At 42.5% G+C, this 9,082-nt stretch overlaps 1 protein-coding gene across 7 annotated transcripts in view; it reads right to left on the reverse strand.

The window, feature by feature from the left end:
• ank2a (ankyrin 2a, neuronal) overlaps nucleotides 1–9,082 on the reverse strand; it is a 73,029-nt gene that overhangs the window by 15,353 nt on the left and 48,594 nt on the right. For 6 of the 7 annotated variants that reach the window (XM_076729327.1, XM_076729326.1, XM_076729324.1 and 3 more), the window contains 5 exons: nucleotides 7,238–7,315; nucleotides 6,926–7,057; nucleotides 6,488–6,628; nucleotides 6,187–6,397; nucleotides 5,608–5,686 (listed from right to left, as the gene is read on the reverse strand). In XM_076729327.1, the coding sequence (XP_076585442.1) occupies nucleotides 5,608–5,686; nucleotides 6,187–6,397; nucleotides 6,488–6,628; nucleotides 6,926–7,057; nucleotides 7,238–7,315 (641 nt within the window). Of the gene's footprint in view, nucleotides 1–5,607; nucleotides 5,687–6,186; nucleotides 6,398–6,487; nucleotides 6,629–6,925; nucleotides 7,058–7,237; nucleotides 7,316–8,045 lie in introns of all 7 variants that reach the window. The other variant, XM_076729321.1, reaches the window with a different exon arrangement.

Below are 9,082 nucleotides of genomic sequence, written 5' to 3' on the forward strand. Positions count from 1 at the left end.
TCGTAAGTAATAGTTACAATGTTGACTCTTCATTTGGCCAAATGTCATGGCAGGAGACAACGCGGCGTGCTCAGCTGAAGCAACAGATTCTGGGGAGGACGCTCTAAAGTCTGCCAACCAGTCCTGCATGAGCGAAAAGTCAAAATTGGAAGACACGGATTCCGGGGACAAAGCCCTGCTACAAAATAACTTATCAAGTTCAAAATCTGACAAAACTGACTGGGGGGACTCTGGCCTGGTCTCCTCAAACAGGGTTTCCAGACACAAATCAGTACCTTCCCAGTCAGAAAATGTTGATTCTGGTGTAAAAGACCTGTGCCCTGGAAAAACCACATCGTAATCGATATGAGGAGATCTGAACTGAGGAACAGGCGAGTCTGGAGAGAGGGGCCTAAGGTGACTTTGAGATGCCACCGATTCAGGAGACTGTGGCCGGAACTCTGTGGCACAATCATCTATGGAGGAATGAGTGCATTCCAGGTCTGACAAAACTGAAGGCAGCAAAAGAGGTTTCAACTCACATGCATCCGGATCTTTATCACATTTAAATCCACGAACAATATCTGCATATGTAAGAGGTCTGGCAGCGGAAAGCGTCGCTGATGCAGTGGCAGTCGGCCTTGTGTGTATAGCCTCAATCTGTGAAGTAAGTGAGTCTGGTGAATCTGGTCTGTTTTCATCAAACAATTCCTCCAGACAATATCCGGAATACTCAACATCTGACAGTGTTGAAAGCGGTGATACTGGTCTACCTTCAGGGTATCGTAAGTAATAGTTACAATGTTGACTCTTCATTTGGCCAAATGTCATGGCAGGAGACAACGCGGCGTGCTCAGCTGACGCAACAGATTCTGGGGAGGACGCTCTAAAGTCTGCCAACCAGTCCTGCATGAGCGAAAAGTCAAAATTGGAAGACACGGATTCCGGGGACAAAGCCCTGCTACAAAATAACTTATCAAGTTCAAAATCTGACAAAACTGACTGGGGGGACTCTGGCCTGGTCTCCTCAAACAGGGTTTCCAGACACAAATCAGTACCTTCCCAGTCAGAAAATGTTGATTCTGGTGTAAAAGACCTGTGCCCTGGAAAAACCACATCGTAATCGATATGAGGAGATCTGAACTGAGGAACAGGCGAGTCTGGAGAGAGGGGCCTAAGGTGACTTTGAGATGCCACCGATTCAGGAGACTGTGGCCGGAACTCTGTGGCACAATCATCTATGGAGGAATGAGTGCATTCCAGGTCTGACAAAACTGAAGGCAGCAAAAGAGGTTTCAACTCACATGCATCCGGATCTTTATCACATTTAAATCCCCGAACAATATCTGCATATGTAAGAGGTCTGGCAGCGGAAAGGGTCGCTGATGCAGTGGCAGTCGGCCTTGTGTGTATAGCCTCAATCTGTGAAGTAAGTGAGTCTGGTGAATCTGGTCTGTTTTCATTAAAGAATTCCTCCAGACAATATCCGGAATACTCAACATCTGACAGTGTTGAAAGCAGTGATACTGGTCTACCTTCAGGGTATCGTAAGTAATAGTTACAATGTTGACTCTTCATTTGGCCAAATGTCATGGCAGGAGACAACGCGCCGTGCTCAGCTGAACCAACAGATTCTGGGGAGGACGCTCTAAAGTCTGCCAACCAGTCCTGCATGAGCGAAAAGTCAAAATCGGAAGACACGGATTCTGGGGACAAAGCCCTGCTACAAAATAACTTATCAAGTTCAAAATCTGACAAAACTGACTGGGGGGACTCTGGCCTGGTCTCCTCAAACAGGGTTTCCAGACACAAATCAGTACCTTCCCAGTCAGAAAATGTTGATTCTGGTGTAAAAGACCTGTGCCCTGGAAAAACCACATCGTAATCGATATGAGGAGATCTGAACTGAGGAACAGGCGAGTCTGGAGAGAGGGGCCTAAGGTGACTTTGAGATACCACCGATTCAGGAGACTGTGGCCGGAACTCTGTGGCACAATCATCTATGGAGGAATGAGTGCATTCCTGGTCTGACGAAACTGAAGGCAGCAAAAGAGGTTTCAACTCACATGATTTGACGCTCAATAAAGCATCCGGATCTTTATCACATTTAAATCCCCGAACAATATCTGCATATGTAAGAGGTCTGGCAGCAGAAAGCGTCGCTGATGCCGTGGCAGTCGGCCTTGTGTGTATAGCCTCAATCTGTGAAGTAAGTGAGTCTGGTGAATCTGGTCTGTTTTCATCAAACAAATACTCAACATCTGACAGTGTTGAAAGCGGTGATACTGGTCTACCTTCAGGGTATCGTAAGTAATAGTTACAATGTTGACTCTTCATTTGGCCAAATGTCATGGCAGGAGACAACGCCGCGTGCTCAGCTGACGCAACAGATTCTGGGGAGGACGCTCTAAAGTCTGCCAACCAGTCCTGCATGAGCGAAAAGTCAAAATCGGAAGACACGGATTCCGGGGACAAAGCCCTGCTACAAAATAACTTATCAAGTTCAAAATCTGACAAAACTGACTGGGGGGACTCTGGCCTGGTCTCCTCAAACAGGGTTTCCAGACACAAATCAGTACCTTCCCAGTCAGAAAATGTTGATTCTGGTGTAAAAGACCTGTGCCCTGGAAAAACCACATCGTAATCGATATGAGGAGATCTGAACTGAGGAACAGGCGAGTCTGGAGAGAGGGGCCTAAGGTGACTTTGAGATACCACCGATTCAGGAGACTGTGGCCGGAACTCTGTGGCACAATCATCTATGGAGGAATGAGTGCATTCCTGGTCTGATGAAATTGAAGGCAGCAAAAGAGGTTTCAACTCACATGATTTGACGCTCAATAAAGCATCCGGATCTTTATCACATTTAAATCCCCGAACAATATCTGCATATGTAAGAGGTCTGGCAGGGGAAATTGTTGCTGATGCAGTGGCAGTCGGCCTTGTGTGTTTAGCTTCAATCTGTGAAGTAAGAGAGTCTGTTGAATCTGGTCTTGTTTCATTCAATACCCTTTCAGGGCAGAAATCATTACAGAGTTGCCCTAAGAATTTATGTGACATATTGGACTGTGGCCTTATTGTGTTCTTGTCGTCCTCAAATATTGTACAATTACCCTCTTTTTTCGTACATTTAAGTAAGGACTCTACTGTGTTTGATTTTGAAGTTATTTCATTTGGAAATTCTAAAATGTACTTCGGTCTCTCAAACAAGTTAAAGACAGTTGGTTTGGGTAATGGTAATTGTTTCAACATATAACTTGTTTCAACAGACTGCTTGTCATTTTCATAATCTGAGCATGAACTTCTTCTGGATGATTCTTTTCCCCAATCAAAATTCATGGACTCTTGCACTTCATTGTGTTCGGAGGTGTTGTGTCTAATATCTGTTAAATGATTATCTGACTGACTTGGTGATGCTACATATTTAGAAGATTGTGATTTCAAATTCGAAAACCAGTAGTCAAGGTAAGATTGGCTACTTTCCTCCTCTAGTTTTGGGGCTTCTGGTGATTGTGGCCGGACTTCTAATGATTGTTCTCTTTTAGCTGAACAGTCTGCACTGTGGATACTTTTGATATCTGCATCTGTTCTAAAATTTGCAGCAGAAACATCAGTTGTAAACAGAGGTGGCCTTTCTTCAGCTTTCACATGCCATGACAATGAATCCTGTGCATTTGTGTGTTTTTCATGCTGCCTTTCATAAAGATGTGATGGCAGAGCCTTCATAGAATACTGCAAATAATTACATTGTACATGTTTGTCCTGTGACACTGACAGATTTGGTGTGATATAACTATTTGATGTGACTGGGAGGGGGTGATCGTCATCTGTGGCTACTAATTCTGGTGTTGAAGAGTTCTCCTGACCTACTTGCTCATCGCTGCCTGTACTGCAAAGAGCTGATGTCGGCAGTGGTGAGGGTGGAGTTCCTCCTGAATATAGTAAATAATAATCACAATATTGACTCATAAGTTGGGCACGAATAGGCTCTGAGAGTAAGATTTCAAGAAATGAGAAACTGCACTGAGAAGTCTGAGATTCTGGTGTGGCTGGTCGACAGTCCCTATCTGAAAATCCATATTCATGAATATCTGTAGATGAGTCAGGCGAAGATACTCTTGTATTTGGAGAAACACAACACAATAACTCATCACACTCAATATCTGATGTCACAGATGAGAAGGCTCTGAACTCTTGCTTTATCTGTGGACCTTCGGGTATCAGTGAACTATTTTTAAGTACTTCAGAGTCCATGGACAGAGGCCTGTATTTATTCCAAAACTCACTGGACACAGAACAAGGGTAGTGTGAAATCACAGCAGATGTAAAATCTTTTGAACTTTTGAACTGTGGTTCAAATTCACATGTATGTGATTGACTGTAGTATAATTTATCACCTGTGTAATTAATTGTAACATCTGGTGAACTACTTGTATTAGAGATTGGAGATAGTGGCCGGCTGTCATCCAATATACTGGAAAAGTCAGGTAAGATCCATTTTTCCCCCCGTGGAGAGTCAGGTGACATCGCCCTGTAATCACCAATTGACATGACAGATTCAGGGGATGGCAGTCTTGGTATGCAGTCATCTAACATCCATGCCTCTGCAGGGAAGAGATCCCTTTCATTAACAGCTGAAAATGAGCCACAATGATCCTCAGATGGCAAAGAATCAGGGGTCAAAGGGCTGTATTCTATAAAAGTGGAAGGCAATGTCACATCTTGATCAGGTGATTGTGGTGCAGAGAAGAAGGACTTCTTTGTCCCGACTATGACATGGTCACTATCTGGACTAACAGAACCACAATTACTATACCTATCACTTGAGTCACAAGCCATGTGAGTAGCGCCACTGGTTTTCAAACTGTGTGGAAAATTGGTCTTTGGTACCTTCATATTGAATAGTTTCACCGTGCTGTACTTGGCTGAAGGAATAATGGGTTCAATTGATTGGACGTCATCATCATCATCATCAATGAAGGGCATGTTTTCCAGATACCCATCACTGTATACTTGGATTTCTGTGTTTTCTTCCTTTCTTGATTTAAAGGGATTGAAGCCCATGTCCACATCAGAATCAAGTGGGACCTTGTCATGATGATACAGCACTTTGAAGAATTGGGCTGTGACCTCATCAGCACACTTCTGAGGGAGCCTGCATTTTTGAGCTACATCTCTGTCATCTTCAGTAATGGCCAGAGTTGCTTGGTGGTCATCTGGTGGCAAGACTAACAGGCTCGGATCAGAGATTTTTCTGACAATGGCTTTAGCTGTGCTTGTCTGGCCAAACTGTGCTGTATAGCTAAACTCATCACAAAGGTCACTGAAGTCAGTCTCAGCTTGGTCTGATTCTGACAGGCTCAGACCAAAGTCTCTAATGGATATAGATGAGGGTAACTTCAAAATTTCACATTTCACGTGCCCTTGCTCATCTTGACAACCACACTGCTTCAGTGGAAATGTTTGGCTGCAGTCATCTTTGACTTGGCTCCAAGTGCCACGTTGGAAAGGCTTGACGAAATGAACTTCAACACTGCAGCAATCTTGCTGACCTTTCAATTTTGGGTCATACACCTTAGTTGCTTGGCTCCCAAATGCAGCTTCTTTTGAAGTGGGAAGCGTACTTACTTGCTCATCTAAGTTGTCATAAGTTGTAGGTTCTTGTGTAATTAAATCCTCAGAGGTCCACAGGTTAGTGTTCAATTCACTGTAAAACAGACAGAAAGCTAGGTCACAAAATATGAATTCAAATGAACGTGATATGTCAAAGTCGTAATCTAACATGATTAAAGGACAACACCCACAAACAATGCACACAGGGCAGGGCAAACACTTGCACCCACTATGTTCTGTGTAAGCATGCAAAATGTTAGACTTAGACTTTACTTAACTGATCACAATTTGGGAAATTCTTTTGTTGCAGCAGCAAGTTAAACTTATCATAACAGAAAATATATACAATAAAGAAGAATAAGCTGTTGGCACCTGGATATGGTGCCATTCTATTTCCTAGCATTAACATCCTGGGAAATACTGACCTCCAGAAAACAGCAGTTTTTCCTTTGTTCCTATTTGTTTAAGTCTTTATGCTTGTATGGCATTTCTGGTGTGTGCTATGTATGACAGTTGCATTGCGACAAATGATGTGACACTACATTACACTGGACATGTGTGTTGCAGATTCAGAAATGAATTCGAATAATTTACTGTGGGATCTCAAGCTCCTCCAACAGGTCACCATGCATGCTCTCTGAGTGGGTGTGTCCAACAGGCTCTGCCCAGGAAGGAATATCCAGAAGGGAGGCCACTGAGAGGTCCTCTTCAGAAACAGCTGGGGGTGGTCTGCGATCTGACTCCACCCTTCTCACAACTCTTGGGCTGTCTGCATCCTCTTGCACTGAAGATAGGGCTACTGACACTGAAAAATACACACAAGTGATGAATAAGAGTGCAAACACACCAATATAGCATGGTTGTTGTTGTATTGAGTGTTTACAGGTGTTAGTACCTTCACTGTGATCCAGTGTCTTCTCTATCTCTGCATAGGTTCTGGATGTTTGCTCTTGAACTGACTTGTTCATCTGGGTTTCAATAAGATGAACGATGTCCATGCGGTTGATCTTGGTTAGTCTTTTAATCAGACAATCCTCTGTAAAACAATGTATCAACTATTAATAGACAATTAAAAAAACATTTAATTAAGACAACAAAGAAATTATTTAAAAGTTATAAATGCAAGATTACAGTGAATCTAAAGTGTGAATATAGGTTTAAAAATACACAGAACACTTGATTTAAAGCAACAGATAAAATAGATTCATCGCCTGGAGTGAAGTTAGTGCATTCAGTATCTCCACATAAATTAAGAATCTTTATAGGATTTCAAGTCCTAGACAAATACTAGTAAAATGTCAACTGAAAACTGCCAAACCAAAATACCATGTACCTGTGGCATGTTTACCCTCCCGCTCAACCCAGCGCTGCAGCAAGGCATGGCTCTGCTCTTGGAGGGAATTAGGATTCTCTGTTCTTACTAACTGGATATCATCCTCACTGAATTCCAGTTCTCTTGCCAGCTCTGGGGTGATAACAAAACAAGGAATGAAAATCTTGAACTGAAAGCCTTGAACATTAACATTTTCACCTACTGCCCCAGTTCTGCTCACAAATACATCAGTTCCACTTCAAACTAAATGGACAACATACTGCTTTTCCCTCAATTGAACACAGAAAATTATTGCATTATTTTACAGCTTACCAGTCCAGCTGAAGCCAAGAAGATCTGCAATGATAGCTAATGTCTCCTCTTTCCTGTCAGCGTCATCCTGCCAATCCACTAAAAAATTCCATCAGAGCCAAACATTATATCTTAATATCATGGTCAACAGTTCACAGTATAAAAAACTAGAAACATGAATTTCAAAGTAAAACTTATTCAAAGTGCAGGAATCAGTCAGATAAAATACAAGTAAGTGTATATTTAAATTTATTTTCGTCTATTTATTTTCCTCTATGTTATGGGCTGTAATACTCTGAAATTAAATGTAGATCTGTGATGTTGACATGGATGACAACATAAAGGTTGGATTTATCACTTTGATGAGGAGTTGACTTGTTTACAGATAATTTGGTCACAAGTAGCACATCATGTTTTTTAGTCATTAGTGTGAGCAGTGACATTAATGTGCTGATTATGCATTCTGCATGCTAATATTAGTAAAGCTCTATTATTAGTACAGATATCAATACCAATACAGTAGTGGAAGTCTGCAATAAAATGGTTAAAGCTACTACTTTAACCAATGTAGCCATTCAATCTTGAGACTGCAAAACACAAACACGGATGGAAAAATGACTTACCCACACGCAAAACACCGCAACACACAAACACACATACACACAAATTATAGACAAGAAAACACAATGCATAGATGGGTCTAGACTAATCACAACCGACCCAAACAACACAAAATGACAGTGACGCTATGCTCTTAGGAAGAGGAAAGGGGTGTTGCTGTTGAAGAGAAGAGATAGGAAAGCAAAGGCCTATGTAGGTCTGGCCATACCTGGCGTACATTCTGGAGCTTGGTCATCGATGATTCTCTGCATCTGAGTTTCCACTGTGTCATCCCAGACAGGCTTGGATTGAAATACATCCTCTGTCCCAGAAGATGGTTGCACACCCGGCAAAGGATTGCCATCAGAATTAGAACTGTGTGAGACTGGGATGTCATATGTGAAGATAACAGAATCTGGACTCCTGTGACTTGTGCTGCTTATATCATCAGTATCCAAAGAAGACCTAACAGATGATACTGTAGTCTGAGAGAGTTGGATTTCTTTCCTATGGGGAGAGGAGGAGGAGCTCGTCTGAGTTAGAGGTTTGTGTTGCATCATGACAGGAAGTTTGGAGGGGAAAAGGTTGGATGTATTAGTGGGTTGACTACTGTCAGAATAACTCCTGCTGTCTTTATTAGAGGTTTTACTTGTGTCACTGTCAGCCTCAGATCTAGTCCTACGATCTAAAGTTGAGCTTTTTTCACCTTTTCTTCGTACCTGATGAAGTTCAGATACCTGTGAGTCTTCCATGGTTATTTTCTTTTTAATTGTGCTGCCTGGTTTGATTGCCAAAGGTGGGGGCGAATCCTGATGACATGCTGGAATGCCAGCCTGCGCATCCGAAAAAGACATCTCAATGACTGAGCACTGGTCTTCATCTTCTTCCTCATCATCATCATCAGAAGAAGAGTCTGAAGAATCATGGCTGGAATGTGCTGTTGTGGATGGGTCAGTTTGAAGGTCAGCTATGGTAGAGTCTAAATAGTCTAGACCAAGGCTTTCAAGGCCTCTAGCCCCACTTTGAATAATGGTTAGTTTCTCAAAAGCACTGGGGGAACCAGGCTGAACCTCTACAGAGCTGCCAAGATCAGCTTGATTCTCACTCTCTGACTTGTCACTTGAGGATCTGATGAGAGTTCTTGGTTTGGGAGTAGGAATTTTGTCATTGGCACTCTCAGTCAGAGATGATTGTGGGACCTCTTGAGGGGTGGTATCTGTAATAGAATCATTATTCTCTAAAGTTGAAGACTTTGTTTGATCTTCC

Source organism: Chaetodon auriga, chromosome 4, assembly GCF_051107435.1.
Source record: "Chaetodon auriga isolate fChaAug3 chromosome 4, fChaAug3.hap1, whole genome shotgun sequence".
NCBI lineage: Eukaryota > Metazoa > Chordata > Actinopteri > Chaetodontiformes > Chaetodontidae > Chaetodon > Chaetodon auriga.